General features: G+C 40.2%; 1 protein-coding gene across 1 annotated transcript in view; it reads right to left on the bottom strand.

Moving 5' to 3' along the window:
• The window catches only part of aux (cyclin-G-associated kinase), a 487,932-nt gene that overhangs the window by 186,542 nt on the left and 283,046 nt on the right, over positions 1-18,344 (bottom strand). The window contains exon 16 of the mRNA XM_067136097.2: positions 12,274-12,467. Within this exon, the coding sequence (XP_066992198.2) occupies positions 12,274-12,467 (194 nt within the window). The remainder of the gene's footprint in view (positions 1-12,273; positions 12,468-18,344) is intronic.

Below are 18,344 nucleotides of genomic sequence, written 5' to 3'. Positions count from 1 at the left end.
CTTTCAATATACATATATATATACACACACGTATATTCTTGGATTCTTAAGTTTGAAACTTTGTAATATATCAAAACTAGATAAACAATCAAAACTGGATTTCATGTCAGAACTTGACATTCTGCTAGAACTTGACAGTTTCTTAGAATCTAATAATTCGTGAGAATTTGATTTTATTCACAAAAGAATTTCATACTTATTTTACTCTTGTTATGTCATTTATATAATTTCAAGATAATTAATGCCTTAATGTCAATATGAAGAATTATACGATTATTATTTTTTTATAAGAGGATGAGAAGATGAAGATTGTAATTCATGATAGTTCAGGATGAACTAATCGAATAATTTAAATCCATGAGAAATTTTAGGAGAAGAATTATTTGATAAGATGAGACCTTGGACAATAGTGAGATAATTGTTGATTGATGATCATGGATCAAAGGTTATGATAAACGCAATGACTTCAAGGCAATTTTTTTGTTTGGATGAAATACCAATGTACATAAAAAAGGGGATATTTGGAAAACATTTAGCTCATCTAGAAATACTATATAAATTTGAATGAATATTAATAATTTAAGCCATTTTTATATTATTTATAGATTATAAGATTAATTTAAGGTAATATCTTACCTAATGATGGTAATTGAGTTTAAAACCAAGTCTTTATGACCAAATGATCCAATCGATGTTCGCATATACTGAAAGATAGGAAAGGTAATTCTCAGTCGGATTCACGTTAAAAATGCTGATATAACTTATTCCCCAATTTGTTATTCGTCATTAGCCGTGGATTTTCTTGAATGCCGAGGGTGACCAAAAAGAGAGAGAGGCACCGGAGTACGGCGCACTACCTAAATACTGGAAGTTGTCTACAATATCCATCTCCTCATCACCAAGCCAACTGTCTTTGTTTTGCTGATTTTGAGACCTAAGGTTGTAAAAGCTTCATGACAGAGATCTAGTCTAGTTTGTACTTCCGCTTCTGTCTCAACCCATACCATTACATCATCAGCAAAAACCAGGGCATTAATTGTTGGATCCTTTCTTTTAACTGCTTCATCCATTATGATTATGAAAAGAAGTGAGGAAAGACATTCTGGTGGCAAAAATGAGATCTATAGTTGATCTATGAGGTCAAAATCCATCTTGTTCCTCCTCAAGTGTAGGTTCAACATATTTTCTAATCCTGCTATCAAGGATGGATTCGTAGATTTTGAGGCCATATGACAGCAAAGTTATCAATCAATCAATCAATCAATCAATCAATCAATCAATCAATCAATCAATCAATCAATACTGATCTGCATTTAGGGCAGTCGCCCAGGTGGCAGATTCCCTATCTGTTGCTTTCCTAGCCTTTTCCGAAATGATTTCAAAGAAATTGGAAATTTATTGAACATCTCCCTTGGTAAGTTATTCCTATCCCTAACTCCCCTTCTTATAAATGAATATTTACCCCAGTCTGTCCTCTTGAATTCCAACTTTATCTTCATATTGTGATCTTTCCTACTTTTATAAACGCCATTCAAACTTATTCGTCTACTAATGTCATTCCACGCCATCTCTCTGCTGACAGCTCGGAACATACCACTTACAAGTAACAACTCTCATTATTGTTCCGTATTGAAGATGACGTTAGGCATAGATATCAAGGATAATTGAATAAAAAACCACCTATTCAATACTTTCCACGTTTAATGTGGTTATTATCTACATGATTTTATGTCTACATCTACATAAAATCATGTAGATAATAACCACATTAAACGTGGAAAGTATTGAATAGGTGGTTTTTTATTTAATTATCCTTGATATCTATGCCTAACATACCACTTAGTCGAGCAGCTCTTCTTCTTTCTCTCAATTCTTCCCAACCCAAACTTTGCAACATTTTTGTAACGCTACTCTTTTGTCGGAAATCACTCAGAACAAATCGAGCTGCTTTTCTTTGGATTTTTTCCAGTTCTTGAATCAGGTAATCCTGGTGAGGGTCCCATACACTGGAACCATACTCTAGTTGGGGTCTTACTAGAGACTTATATGCCCTCTCCTTTACATCCTTACTACAACCCCTAAACACCCTCATAACCATGTGCAGAGATCGGTACCCTTTATTTACAATCCCATTTATGTGATTACCCCAATGAAGATCTTTCCTTATATTAACACCTAGATACTTACAATGATCCCCAAAAGGAACTTTCACCCCATCAACGCAGTAATTAAAACCGAGAGGACTTTTCCTATTTGTGAAACTCACAACCTGACTTTTAACCCCGTTTATCAACATACCATTGCCTGCTGTCCATCTCACAACATTTTCGAAGTCACGTTGCAGTTGCTCGCAATCTTGTAACTTATTTATTACTCTATAGAGAATAACATCATCTGCAAAAAGCCTTACCTCCGATTCCACTCCTTTACTCATATCATTTATATATATAAGAAAACATAAAAGTTCCGATAACATTGCCCTAAGGAACTCCCCTCTCAACTATTACAGGGTCAGACAAAACTTCACCTACTCTAACTCTCTCAGATCTATTTTCTAGAAATATAGCAACCCATTCAGTCACTCTTTTGTCTAGTCCAATTGCACTCATTTTTGCCAGTAGTCTCCCATGACCCACCCTATCAAATGCTTCAGACAGGTCAATCGCGATACAGTCCATTTGACCTCCAAGAATCCAAGATGTCTGCTATATCTTGCTGGAATCCTACAAGTTGAGCTTCAGTGGAATAATCTTTCCTAAAACCGAATTGCCTTCTATCGAACCAGTTATTAATTTCACAAACATGTCTAATATAATCAGAAAGAATGCCTTCCCAAAGGTTACATACAATGCATGTCAAACTTACTGGCCTGTAATTTTCAGCTTTATGTCAATCACCCTTTCCTTTATATACAGGGGCTACTATAGCAACTCTCCATTCATCTGGTATAGCTCCTCCGACCAAACAATAATCAAATAAGTACGTCAGATATGGTACTATATCCCAACCCACTGTCTTTAGTATATCCCCAGAAATCTGATCAATTCCAGCCGCTTTTCTAGTTTTCAACTTTTGTATCTTATTGTAAATGTCATTGTTATCATATGTAAATTTTATTACTTCTTTGGCCTTAACCTCCTCCTCTATCTTGACATTATCCTTGAAACCAACAATCTTTACATACTGCTGACTGAATACCTCTGCCTTTTGAAGATCTTCACATACACACTCCCCTTGTTCATTAATTATTCCTGGAATGTCCTTCTTGGAACCTGTTTCTGCCTTAAAATACCTATACATACCCTTCCATTTTTCACTAAAATTTGTATGACTGCCAATTATGCTTGCCATCATGTTATCCTTAGCTGCCTTCTTTGCTAGATTTAATTTTCTAGTAAGTTCCTTCAATTTCTCCTCACTTCCACAGCCATTTCTAACTCTATTTCTTTCCAGTCTGCACCTCCTTCTTAGTCTCTTTATTTCTCTATTATAATAAGGTGGGTCTTTACCATTCCTTACCACCCTTAAAGGTACAAATCTGTTTTCGCATTCCTCAACAATTTCTTTAAACCCATCCCAGAGTCTGTTTACATTTTTATTTACCGTTTTCCACCGATCATAGTTACTTTTTAGAAACTGCCTCATGCCTGCTTTATCAGCCATATGGTACTGCCTAACAGTCCTACTTTTAAGACCTTCCTTTCTATCACATTTATTTTTAACTACCACAAAAACAGCTTCATGATCACTAATACCATCTATTACTTCAGTTTCCCTATAGAGCTCATCTGGTTTTATCAGCACCACATCCAGGATGTTTTTCCCTCTGGTTGGTTCCATCACTTTCTGAATCAGCTGTCCTTCCCATATTAACTTATTTGCCATTTGTTGGTCATGCTCATGCTTCCTGTCGTTCGCATTTCCTTCCCAATTTACATCTGGCAAATTCAGATCTCCCGCTACAATCACATTTCTTTCCATGTCGTTTCCCACATAGCTGACTATCCTATCAAATAATTCCGAATCCGCGTCAGTGCTACCCTTTCCCGATCTGTACACTCCAAATATATCAAGTTGCCTATTATCTTTAGAAATGAGCCTTACACCTAGAATTTCATGCATCTCATCTTTAACTTTTTCGTAGCTTACAAATTCTTCTTTCACCAGAATGAACACTCCCCCTCCCACCATTCCTATCCTATCTCTACGATACACACTCCAGTGCCGTGAGAAAATTTCTGCATCCATTATATCATTTCTCAGCCATGATTCAACTCCTATTACAATATCTGGTAAATATATATCTATTAAATTACTTAATTCTATTCCTTTCTTTACAATACTTCTCCAGTTCAACACTAACAATTTTATGTCATCCCTACTTGATTTCCAGTTCTCTGTTCCCTTATCACCGCTCCCTAGGCCATCCCGTTTCCCTGAATGTACCTCCCTATTACCCTTCCAAACAAATTTCCTAACTTATATGTACCACTGCGGTTTAAATGAAGGCCATCTGAGCGCAGATCCCTATCTCCTGCCCACCCATTAGGATCTAGAAATTTCACTCCCAGTTCCCCACATACCCACTCCATAGTCTCATTTAAATCCCCAATCACCCTCCAGTCAGTATCCCTCCTCACAGTATTCCACTAATAACAATCTCCGCTTTCTTAAACTTCACCCGTGCTGCATTTACCAGATCCCACACATCTCCAACTATGTTGGTACTTATATCAGCTTGCCTTACGTTGTTGGTACCAACGTGAAACACTACCACCTTCTCCTTCCCCTCCTCCCTCTCTTCTACTTTCCTCAACATCTGCCTCACCCCAATTCCTGGATAACATTCTACCCTGGTTCCTTTTCCTCCACACACTTTCCCCACGTGTCTAACGATGGAATCCCCCATGACCAGAGCCTCAACCCTCCCCACCTCATCTGATCCCCTCCCCTCCTGGTCAGTCCTATCTTCTCTCACTGCTGCAGAAGCTACTTCCTCCTCCCTTTTCTCCTTCCCATGACCCTGTTCCACCTGTCTTTTCCTATCCTCTACTCTACATTTCCCTTTCCTACCTTTTCCCTTCCTCCTACTTCCACGCATCTCAGCAACAGTTCCCTGCCCCTCATCTTCCCTCTGTTGTTCTACCTGGAGTGACTCGTACCGATTTCGCACAGACACCTGTCCTGAATTCTGATCCTGAATAGAGCCCTTAGCCTGCAATCTCCTTCCCCTTAGAACATTAGACTCCTGTAGTTAGTACATTTCTTTCTAACACCTTTTTTCAACAATGGGATAATGACTCCTTGCTTCCAGTCATTGGGTATTACATTATCTTTCCAGATTCTATTTAGTACCCTGTACATCCAGTGTTGTCCAACCTCTTCTAGTGCTTTGATCATCTCAACACTTAATTCATCTGATCCAGTTGATATGTTGTTTTTCAGCTTAGATATTGCAGGAAGTAAAGACTGAAATCCACAGACAGGGATAAGTTAGGACTATTTAAAATATCCTCCCCCTTTTTTCCTAAGAGGTAATTCTAAATGCTAACACTTTCGGAAAAAACATTTTTGATTACTTTTTACCTATTTTCTACCGTTTTCAGATCGTGTTACAAACTGCCCAATTATCTAGTTTGTGAATAAGTAACATCTACGCACGTTCCAACAATGAGCTGGAAGAGCTTTCAAAGAATCCACCTTTAATAACAAAATTAACAAGTTAACCAGCTCTTTCTACATTATTTCGAGCACAAGCATGAAAGAGATTTAAAAAGAAGATGTTATCACCTCAACTGGAAACTGACAAATGTGTTATCAGTATTTTAGTTAATAATAAGTTTTAATTATATTTTAATTACATTTTAAGTAAATAGTATGTAAAAAGATAGTGTTTCTTCAAATACTCTTCCGAGCAGAAGCAAAAAAAGAAAGAAAAATAAAGGAGACTTAAAAGATGTTTTTATCTTCTTAATTGGAAGAACATTTTTAACAATATTTTAGTTAAAGACAAGTTTTAATTACTTTTCAAGCATCGAGTCTCCTTATCTACTTCTGGCAAAACAGTGATCAGCTGAAAATATGTAAGTCTTCAACCGAAGTACTAGCATGGCTGAAAGCATATAGCACATTATTATAGAGATTTCTTGGCTTATTATTACATAGAGATTTATCTACACTTTGCCAATAAATGGGTGCGCTTGCGTGCATTAAAGGAATTTAAATAACATTCACTATAAATTTCTCTAAACCACTTGTCACCTTTTAATTGTGCTTTTTGTTTATTAATAATGTAATTGGTTTCTTAGCCCACTAACTACTGTACTTTTACAGTTTAAGCTTATGAAAGAAGTGTTTCTAGGAAGTCCACTTTTTCAATACACTATTTTTTTGATTTATTAGAAAATCAAACATGAAATTACATGCTAAAATATTGAGATATGTTTCGCCTATGATGTAGGCATCATCATCAGCCGTGTTATCCTTAACATTAAGGTTAAAATTGAAGAGGTAGAAATGACTTAATGCTAAGCTTAAAGATACTACATAAAATGGCTTAAAACATTTTTAAAAAAATCACAAAATCACACTTAAGATAAAACGAGCACTTGAGTGAAAATAACATGTGTTGAGTCATAAAAATATCTCGTAGTGTGTAAAGCAACATTGATCGTATATGGTAGTTAATATCTGTGAGCAATCAGGTTCACTTGTATTTATGTTCTTGAAACTTGTTTCTTCCTGTAATAAAAGTGCTATCACTTGAGGCTGTAATTGTGGCTACTTAAAATCAAAATAAGTGGGCTTGACTTTTTTGCTTCCTGTAGACAAAGTAGAAGAGGGGACTCTCAGAGAAGTTTCTTCCTATGGCTGAGTGTTATGTTTAGTACAAGAAATTCCGGTTGTGGTAGGAAGTCCCCACATTATTTTTTGATTTATTAGAAATCAAAAACGAAATAACATGCTAAAATATTGGGACATGTTACGCCTATGACGTGGGCATCATCTGCCTATAGGAAGCATACAAGTCAAGCCCGCTTATTTTAATTTTAAATGCATTAACTGAGCAAAAGTCATGGGATAGCGGAGCACTGATGCGCAGGTGTGTTGTCTGCGCACCGCACGCCCCCTGTGCCAGCGGCAGTTGTATAGGAGACCTTGTGAGCAGTGGCTGTGCATGTGACAGGTGTAACATGGAACGTTGTCGTGAGCTGACACCGTTCGAACGGGGTATGGTGGTCGGTGCCCGACGGATGGGAAGTGCGATTTCAGAAGTGGTGCGGGAATTCGGCTTCACATGATCAACCGTGTCCAGGGTGTATCGTGAATGGTTGAATGTGGGTGTCACCGTCCACAACAGACGAACGACCGGCCGTCTAGCCACCCTCGATGACCGTGACCGGCGACATCTGAGATGGAATTGTTAATAGTGACAGATGGGCAACCGTGCAACAAATCACGGCTCAGTTCAACACAGGCCGTGCTAGACACGTCTCCCAGTGGACAATCCGTAGGAACGTGGGTTCTACGGGGTATGGGAGCCAATGCCGCATACGGGTGCCACTGTTAACCCAAAGTCATCGGGCACAACGACGCGCATTTGTCGCCAGTCACCAGGGATGGACACTGGAACAAGCGTAACGTGATATGGTCCGACGAATCACGATTTCAACTGCACCATGCCGATGGGAGGCACCGTGTATGGCGCAGACCACATGAAGCGATGGATCCCGCCTGCCTCGAAGGTGTGGTCCAGGGCGCTGGCATCTCTGTTATGGTCTGGGGTCCACTTTCCTGGTATGGAATGGCCCCCCTAGTTGTTCTGGAAGAGACTTTGAATGGTACGCGGTATGCTGAGCTGCTCGAGACCATCTCCATCCATTTTTGGCCTTCCAGCGCCCGGACGGTTCTGCGGTGTTTCAAGATGATGAAGCGGTGCCACAACGCTACCATATCGCCCGGGAATGGTTCCAGGAACATCCAGCGGAGGTACAATGACTGCCATGGCCCCCCAGGAGCCCCAATATGAACCCTATCGAGCATGTCTAGGATGTTTCTGGAACGCAGGCTCCGTGCCATGGATCCTGCACCCACGAAGAGACCAGCATTGGCAGCCGCTCTGCAAACGATTTGGTGTCAGCTGCGTCCAGAGGACTACCAGAGACTTGTCGACTCACTTCTACAGTGTCTCATTGCAGTTCACAGGGCCAGGGGAGGCCCCACACGCTATTAGGTGACTATCCCATGACATTTGCTAAGTCAGTGTAGCTACAATTACGGCCTTAAGTGATAGCTGCAATTTTGTCCATCCACTGTGGGACCTGTTTCTGGCGACAAATATCAGACGAGGAATGAATTGTTTCCTCTGCAGCAGCCAAAATTCCAGTAGTAATGGAAGAAATGCGGTCGTCAACAGACTCCAGCATATCATTGGCCATCACTGCACATTTCAAAAATTCTGGCCAATTTGCCCGCTGAAGTAACCAGCGCTTGGGTATTTCGGGCTCTCTCTGATTCAAGAGAGTGAGAATTATCGGGAAGTGGTCACTATCACAGAGGTCATCATGTACTTGCGACCGTAGTAGGGGAACTAGCACACAGCTGCAAAAAGTGACATCCAGGTGTGAGACTGTGCCAAGTGCACCATTAAAATGTGTCAGTTCCCCTGTATTAAGCACGCAAAGACTGAAGAGGTTTATCTATCGCTCGAGCATCCTCCCTCTAGCACAGGAAGACGGAGATCCCCAGAGTGTGTTAGGGGCATTCACATCTCGCAGCATGAGGAAAGGAGGAGGTAACTGAGCGATTAAATCTTGTAGTGCGTGGATTTCAATATCGTAGTCCGGTGGAATGTACACGCTGCACACCGTTGTCAGTAATGACAATGGAGTACGCATTGCAATTACATCTAGCTGAGTACAGAGTGCTTGCTGAAGATGTTGGAGCGAACTAGGGTACAAATGCCCCCAGTAGCCGAGTCATCCACAGCTACTCCATCTTTCGAATAAATACGATATCCTCCCATAGTTGGGTCTGTCCAGGTCTCAAACGAGATTCCTGTAGACAGATTATGGAGGCCGCATAGACGGGTATCAATTGATGTCACTCAGCTAGGCAACATTGTGTGGATTGGTAGTGTTGCAAAATTAGGACAATTGCTTGGCCTTCTATCAGTCAGCTACCTGCCAGTTCCTGCTGTTCTTGTCAGTATTGTCATCATCGTCCACGATAATGAGTGGTCCAGTCTCCATTGTCTCCTAAGAAGAGGGAGACCAAGCTCGATAGCTGCAGTCGCTTAAGTGCGGCCAGTATCCAGTATTCGGGAGATAGTAGGTTCGAACCCCACTGTCGGCAGCCCTGAAAATGGTTTTCCATGTTGTCCCATTTTCACACTAGGCAAATGCTGGGGCTGTACCTTAATTAAGGCCACGACCACTTCCTTCCCACTCCTAGCCCTTTTCTGTCCCATCATCTCCATAAGACCTATATGTGTCGGTGCAACGTAAAGGAAAAAAAAAAAAAAAAAAAGGAAGAGGGAGATGCAGTGGCCGTGCACTCCGCAGACGGTGATCTCATTCATCGCGAGTGGTGGACCTTCTTCCCTGGAGAACTTCGCTCCCCAGAAGGTGATCGAGTAGAGGGACATCGTGTTAACTCACTCTTGCCCACCGTTTTCAAACACTTTGGAGGAGGGCTGTCGGATGACTTGCCCGGCTTTTTTTTTCGGGGGGGGATCTTGGCCCCCCCCCCCCCCCCGGTATCGTTGGAGAAGGTTTCTTCTCCAAATGTTTAGGGAAGCAATTAGGCTTCCCTTTCTCCTCATTTTTCGGGCCAGTTGAAGGAAGGCTGGAGGGTGATCTTCCAGCCTTTGTTGGAGAAATCTTTTTCCCCACCCTTGTGAGGGAGGACTTGTCTGTGAAGAGTTCTTCCCGGACGTCTTTGGCAATGACGTGCTTGCTGACTGTTGAATCTGTGGTCTGACGATTACTTGCTGGGTACTTGATGTTTGCGGAGTTGATGGTGAGGCAGAGGGTACAAAACTTACTGGAGATGTGTACACTAGCGGCCTTCTCTGCAAAGGAGACGGAGAATTCCAGAGGAGCCATTGATTTATACTTCTTCCGTGCCTCTAGATAAGAAAGTTTATCCAGAGTCTTAATCTCCTGGATCTTTTTCTCCTGCTTAAATGTAGGGCATTCCTTGGACAGAGGAACGTGCTCCCCAGTGCAGTTAACACAGACTGGTGGTGGTGTGCACTCCGCACCGGCATGCACTGTTTTCCACATGCCCCGAATACTGCTGATCCCTGGCAGCGTGGTGAGGTGTGGCCAAACCACTGGCAGATGTAGCACCTCATAGGAGAAGAAAAATATGGCCGAACAGTGAGTGTGTACATGGATACTTTAATACGTTCGAGCAGTTTCTCAAGATCGAAAGTTAAGATGAAAGGAAGAGGATGTCACGGACATGCCTCCGAAGACGTTTAAGTTCGGACACACCTCTACGAGCAAGGCTCTGGATAAGGTCATCATCGGAGGCCTTAATCAAGTCCCTATGAAAGATAACTTCTTTGCAGAAGTTAAGGGACTTGTGGCTCTCAATCTCAACTGACACTGGCCCGAACATTGTGACTTCCAATAACTTTTTGCGCTGCACGAATGTACTAATCTTAATGAGTATGCTACCATCCCGCAATTTCCTCATTTCATCTACTTCACCAACAAGACCTTCCACAGCATTGCTTATCACGAACAGGTTCTCTTGAAGAAAGCTCTGTCCATCAATTCTGGTCGCAACCAGAAATCGTGGCAGACACTCTTCGGAAACTTCCTTACTAGACAGGTCAACACGATCGAAACGTTTACGTTTCCTAATTGAACAATTAAAGGACGCAGTTTTAAGGCCTGCAGCCTTCGATGAATCAAAACAAAACTCAAAAACCATATATAGTCCCACGAGTACCCGGGATATAAAAGGTTGACCTTCGGCAGAGCCCTGACGTACTGAAGACAAGGCTATATATTCCAGAGGGCGCCCAGTATCTGCAGGGGGGTCGCTAGGAACTACTCTCCCAGTAGCCATGCATCACCTCGCCATGACCCGAAACTTGTGATTGGGATGGGCCGCTAAGAACTACTCTCCCAGTAATCATGTATCACCTCGCCACGACCCAAAACTTATGATTGGGGGAGGATAAAACCTCCATTCTAACCTATTCTACCCGAGGCAGAGAGGTTGGCTAGATAGGAAGAGGAATGAAATTTAAGAAGGTGAGAATAGAGGGATAGAAATAGCTATGAAATCTAAAGATCAAAGACACCTCTCAGGCAACTCAGGGGACACCTTGTTAGTCCGGCCCTACACCGAAGCCAATCCCAGGTAACCCTGAGCTGGTACAGCCCTCGGGATCAACTAGCATACAAGCCCCCACACCAACATCAAGGTCTTGGTGTCCTTAGAAGGGGTAGGGTTCAACTGGAAGAAGATTAGAAATAACAGAAGGGTTTTAATCGAGAACGCATGTATGGTGGAAAACCTGCACCGCGCCTCTATGGAGGACACGCGCCATGACATGACAGTAGTTACCTTGTGAATAAATTTGTGAGTGAAAGGCTGCAGAAACTGAGTGTGCTTCCGACAACTGATGGGTGAAATCTAACAAGGAGATTAGCAGGTGATACGAGTATCTAAACATTACTTCCGACTCCAAACAGTGATCTGTTACCCCAAACAAATGAGGAGGACTGATAAAAATATCATTTTCTAAATATTGTACTGTAATCAGTGTAATTTCCACTTTAATTCCCTTATTGTAGTGTAGTAAGTCAATTTCCTAGTGTTTTTTATCCACATTTCTTTTAAGAAAATCTCTTATTATTCTCATGCCTTATAGTGCTTGAAACCAATCCCTCCAAAATATCGTAAGCGCTACAAAAGCTATTGTAAGAGGACCAGTTTATTAAACAATGCACTCGACAATGACCTGCAAACAGTCGTAAGCAAAATTCATAACATTAAAATAAGTTCCTTTTTGCTACAATTGAATAGAAACATAACCTAATATATGATAAAAAGGTGAAAAATTTATTTGTGGAGTAGAATAAAAACATAAAATGCTAAACTATAAGTATTCGATTCGCTAATCATTTTTATCATCTCCTGTAAAATTCATATTTTGTCACTTACGATACTTTGCCCTTCCAGAGACAATTTGTTACACTTAAACCTTAAACAAGAAGCAGCACAAAGAAATACTACTGTCTAGAAGCATACCAAAAGTCTCAAAAGTCTCTTCCTTCTCTATGCGTGTGGAGAAGAGCACATCTGGAACCAGTCCACGGCATGAATGCCCTTGCCATGGCGGTTGCTTGTTTGGCTTACGTTCCTCATCCAAGACCAGAATATTAAGTACAGCTGTAAAACGTTCCTGGTAATGGTCACTATCTCCTATGTCATCCAGTTCAGACCTGCACATTTTTATAAACAAAACAACTGGAAATAATTACATTATATTAAATATATATCAATATTACAAAATATATTTTTAACCACTATATCAATAGGGAAAATATATTAGAAGACTAGTAGGCAATCTGGTGCAAGTGGAGTGTAGTTTACCTATGGATTCTTCTGGAATGATAACATCACCAGAAAGAAGGAGATAATACCTAGCAAAAATTATGCAATAAACTCTGACTTAAGATCTAGTCTATTCTCAAACTATGCAGGTCTGAAATAAGAACTCAAATGTGAGTGGAATCTGAAGGGATAAATATGACATACAGAATCATTAATTGTTATAAGACAGTAGTGTAGTCAGTATACCCAAAGGAAAGATTAAAAAGAATACTTTGGCACTAACTTTGCAAAGTAACTTAACATTCCAGCTATCAAAGAGCTTCATACAAAATGATATCCTATAACAGAACAATAAAATGAATATTAATTGTATGGCCTCAGATACCATGAGCAGGCATTTTACTTTGACATAATTTAGGCTGCCTGCATGTCAGTTTCAACTTTCTGTTTCACTTTACCAGGTGTCAGCATAAAAGAGATCTCTATTCGGCAATCTATGGCAAAGTTTTAATTAATTTTGTCAAGTTAACACCAAATGCGTCACCAGAGATCTTTTACATGCCAACATTGTATGACATGGAGCATCTAATGGATTTCCTTCCACCTTAAAAAATCTGACTACACCTGCTGGGTTTGAACCTGTGATCTTGGGATCCAGAGACACTACTATATATTTACAGAGGGAGTTAATAAAGCAATGATGTACCTACTAGGAAAAATGTAGAAATGAAAAATGAAATTTGTTACAGGTTATTCTCCTCCAAAACCCTACAATTTAAAATAGCACTGTGAATTCACAACTAAGTATTTTTTATTTTCCACCTTGTCGATACACTAAATTGCTTAAGGCAACTTATTGGTTAAAAGTGGTACATGTTTCATATATTATCAACATCTTCAGCCACATAACACTGTTTAAATGAAACATTCATATATTGACAAAGCATCAATGTTTAAGAGGAAGTGTCCTTAAAATTAACATAAGAAGATCTAAACACAGGCTTATTCCCAATTTCAACATTTGGACATGGTATGTACATTCACACTGCAAGCCTGAATCGTCATCTCCTGGCTTTGAGAAAAATTTGTGTTCTCATGCACTTCTGTATTTGAAAGCTGCTTTAACGAGCTATACACAGTGTAAAATATAATTTCTTGTCTGACTATGCAAAACTTGTAGGATGCTAATTAATTTATTATTTAACCACCTATTCAATACATTACAGTCTTATACAATTAGGATTTGATCATTATTACCTTATGAAATGTGCGACATGTTTCGCCTTTCATTGAAGGCATCTTCAGTCATTGTACCTCCTCAAGATTAAATCAGGCACCTGATTTATAATTAAAATATAATTATTAAGGTTTAACATTAACATACTTAAAATAGGAGCAGTCTAAAGGAAAATTGAATAACAATTTTTAGTAATATTGTGAATAACATCAGCCATTGGCTGTTGATTAATAGTTCACATAGGTACATAGTACAGTGCTTAATATCAGTGGTCTGTTTTGAATTTTTAAATGTTACCATTTTTTGGAATGTTAGGAAAAACATCCCAGCACTATGAAAATGTTAACTGAGAATTTATTCAGAAGTAAAGTTGTAAAAATTGAAAAGCTATGTAAAACTTTTTGAGTAATACCACTATAACTTAAAAAAAACCAAACCCCATGGCACTACAGCCCTTGAAGGGCCTTGGCCTACCAAACGACCACTGATCAGCCCGAAGGCCTGCAGATTACGAGGTATCGTGTGGTCAGCACGACGAATCCCCTCGGCCGTTAATTTCTTGGCTTTCTAGACCGGACCACTATAACTACAATTGATGAATATCATGTTTGTTCCATATTGACTTTCAACTAATAAAATAATCATTCATTTAATTGGAATGTTTTATATTTCCACCAATCAATACTTAATAAACTGTTTATTAAATTTAATAAATAAACATATTAATTCATTAGCTAAAGGAGGTCTCACACACTGAAACATGGTCCAATATATGTATTTCTATCTTAATAACAAGTAAACCTTCTCTCCTTTGACACCGAATTGCCGGAAACCCATATATTTTCTGGAAGCTTATTCACAAGTAGAAAAACTATGAAATCTTAGGGGCAGAGGGACAAGTGTTTAAGAGCTACAGGACTCACAAAGTATCAATAAAGTGTTGGAAACATGACACCAAAAGTTGCTAAAATGCTTGTTTCATGTATTTATATGAACTAATAATGTGGCACAAAGCTGGAGATCTCAATCGTCGTCAACTGTAACTCGATCCAAGTATATATAACTTCTTGCTGCATACATTGACCAGTTCAACTCAGTTTATGGATGTGTTTACAATGACTAAACAGACCAATCCTGGCATACCACACAAATCACACTGAATGGATGGAGGAGGGCGGGGTTGTAATTGACAGAGTTTTCTTGCTTGTCACTTGGCCTCTTGATGTCTGCGGCGTTCTCTTTCAAACAAGTTGACAGCGGTGGATGAAGTGTTCCGCCACAGTGAGCGGTTAACAACAAAATCTTCCCATGTCTGTATATCTATACCCGTTGTCTTCATGATTTGTTTCAGCTGGTCTTTAAAACGTTTAGGAAGGGCTCCACGAGGTCTACTGCTGGAGCAAAGTTCACCATAAAGAATTTGGCGGGGACGCCTGGTATCACCCATGCAGTGAACATGGCCTAACCATCTCAGCTGATGAGCGATGATTGTTGCCTTGATGCTATTTAGCTGCACTTTGTCGAGAACTGCCGTGTTGGTCACATAGTCCTCCCACTTAATATTCAAGAAGAATCCCATTTTCTGTTGGTGGAAGTGCTCGAGTTTTTTGATATCACGGCGATAGAGTTTCCAAGTTTCACAGCCATACAGCAGCGTGGAAATGACAAAAGCTTTGTACACTACGAGTTGGTATGCAGTTTTAGGTCATTATTCATGAAGACTCTGCTCATTAACCGTCCGAATGCTGCATGAGCAGCCCAAATTCTTTTATTCTTTTATCAACGTCTTGTTCTCAGGTACACCGTTCAGACAAGATGCTTCCAAGATATGAAAAGTGATCAACCTGTTCCAGTGCTGTGTGTAAGATGGAAATAATGAACCGAGGAAGTGTTAATCCTGGGGCAGGTTATGAAAGTATTTTCGTTTTTTTCGCATTAATGGCGAGACAAAAGCGATCACAAGCGGTTGACTGTAACTGTTGTAGTTCTGCAGGTGTTAGAGTAGGAGATGCGGTGTCATCGGCATACTAAAGTTCTGTCACCCGGGTAACCAGAGTACGTCTTTGTGAGCGAAGTCTTGCCAGACTGAAAAGGCCTCCATCAAAATGAAATTTATTCTCCATGCCTAAGTTGTTTGCATGCAGCATTCATGCAGCATGGCAGCCATGTACAGTGCAAAGAGTGTAGGAGTAAGCACACAGCCTTGTTTCAATCCATGAGTGATTGGGAACGAATCTGATACTGAGTTACCATGAAGAACCTGTCCACACATGCCATCATGAAGAGCTTGAACCAATTCCACATAACGTTCAGGACATCCAAAATGTCTCAATACTTTCCACATAGCATATCTTCGTACTGAATCAAAGGCTTTTTCCAGATCATAAAAAACTAAATACAGAGGCTGCTGCTGTTCTCTGCATTTTTCCTGGAGTTGTCTAGCACAGAAGATCATATCTGTTGTACCTCTGAAGGTTCGCAAACCACATTGAGACTCAGGCAAAATCCTCTCTGAGATAACTCGGAGCCGGTGTAATAGAATTCTTGTGAGAATTTTACCTGCAATTGACAAAAGCGATATAACACAGTAATTCCCACATACACTACGATCACCTTTCCTGAAGATAGCGATGAGTGTAGCATTCTTCACGTCGTCAGGTACTTCTCGAGTTTCCCAAATCAAGAGGATGAGTGTGAAAAGTCTAGTCTTCAAGGGTATACCTCCATTTTGTATCAGTTCCAAAGGGATGTTATAAGTACCCGGAGCCTTTCTTGGTTATAGTTGATTGAGTATTTTGCTGAAGTCTCTGTATGTAGGTGGAACTGCCATCCATGGTTTTTGGGGCTGCTGAGGGACATTATGAAAGAAGTCCTCAGCCACACTGGAGACACGATTTAGAAGCGAAGAGAAATGTTCCGTCCAACGCTCTAAAATTTCTCCATTATCAGTTAAAATGATGGAGTTGTCAGCAGTCTTCAATGACCCCGATGAAGATCGAATTGGACCATATATATGCTTTATGCCAGCATAGAAGTTTTGCAGGTCACAGGCATCAGATAGTCTTTGCAGTTCTTCAGCTTTTTGTTGTCACCAGTTATTCTTAATTTCCCTAATTTGTGCCTGACATTTTCCTTTAAGTTCCAAGAAATGTTATTTCTTCACACTGGAAGACATATCTTGAAGATAGGATAGGTGAGCTTCCCGTTTGGCATTGATCAGACATTTAATTTCCTCATTATTTTCATCAAACCAGTCCTGTATTTTTTCCTCACAAAACCAACTGTTTCCTCAGCTGACTCAGTGATGACCTTCTGAGGCGTGGCCCATTCCTGATTCGTACTATCACAGCTGAGAGGATGACTATGCAGTTTGTTTGAGATTGCTTTTCTGCAATCTGTAGCAATGAATTCAATTTGAGGTTTAGAAGTATCAAATTTCTTTCTGGGAAGGTTGCTGACAGAGCAATAACCCACAAAGTTGGCAGCAATTGATAGGATAAGGAGGCAAACTTGTCAAAGGTGAACAATGATTTTGTTGTGAAGATATGCAACCTCATCGTTATAGAAAACTTTCCAACGACACATGTGTTCACTGTTAACCAGAGTAGATTTGACACAGAGTTACATGGCCATCGAACCCTGCGAACCAGAGGAACAACAGTTATTCGTACTGTTGTTGGATTAGTCTCTGCAACACAGCACAGTTCAATGACTACGCATGTGATTTTAATGGAGGACGAAATACTGCGGCCAACACATGTGCCACCTGGAAAATTCCCGCAGTTGAAGCCCGCAGATCCTAGGAATATAAGATCGTATGCTGGTCAAACAGCAAACACGTCGAAAGCACACCTTAAACAGTTCCAATAATAATAATGTTATTTGCTTTACATCCCACTAACTACTTTTACAGTTTTCGCGAGGTGCCAGAATTTTGTCCCACTGGTCTTTTACATGCCAGTAAATCCACCGTCACGAGGCTGACGTATCTGAGCACCTTCAAATACCACCGGACTGAGCCAGGATCGAACCTGTCAAACTGGGGTCAGAAGGCCAGCACCTCAACCGTCTGAGCCACTCAGCCTGACTTTTAAACTGTTCTATCGAGGCATATTTTGGCTAAGTATACCTGATGACAGGAAGAAAATTCTGCTTTTAGTGGATTCATGGTATTCTAAAAAAATCATGCATTGTCTGCTTTTGATGTACCTGATGTTAAACTCCTACAGAAAGAACTGGTACCTGAAGGATGTACGGGGAAGATCCAGCCCCAGATACAAATCTTTTGTTTGTTACATAACAGACTCCTCATTGCAAGTGATAAAAATCATTGTTATCCGTATTGAAGATATTGAATGTAGATGCTAAATGGTTTATTTTGTCACCTATTCAATACATATAATTTTTACATTTAGGAATTTATTATTAATTCCACTTGAGACATGTTTCGCCCTTCATTGAGGGCATCATCAGTCAAATCACCTCCAAATAATAACATCTCGATTACAGATAACTTCCACTTCATACA

This window comes from Anabrus simplex, chromosome 1, assembly GCF_040414725.1.
Source record: "Anabrus simplex isolate iqAnaSimp1 chromosome 1, ASM4041472v1, whole genome shotgun sequence".
Taxonomy (NCBI): Eukaryota; Metazoa; Arthropoda; class Insecta; order Orthoptera; family Tettigoniidae; genus Anabrus; species Anabrus simplex.
Note: the sequence above shows the minus strand (reverse complement) of the source record. Positions and strands in the feature narration are given on the sequence as shown.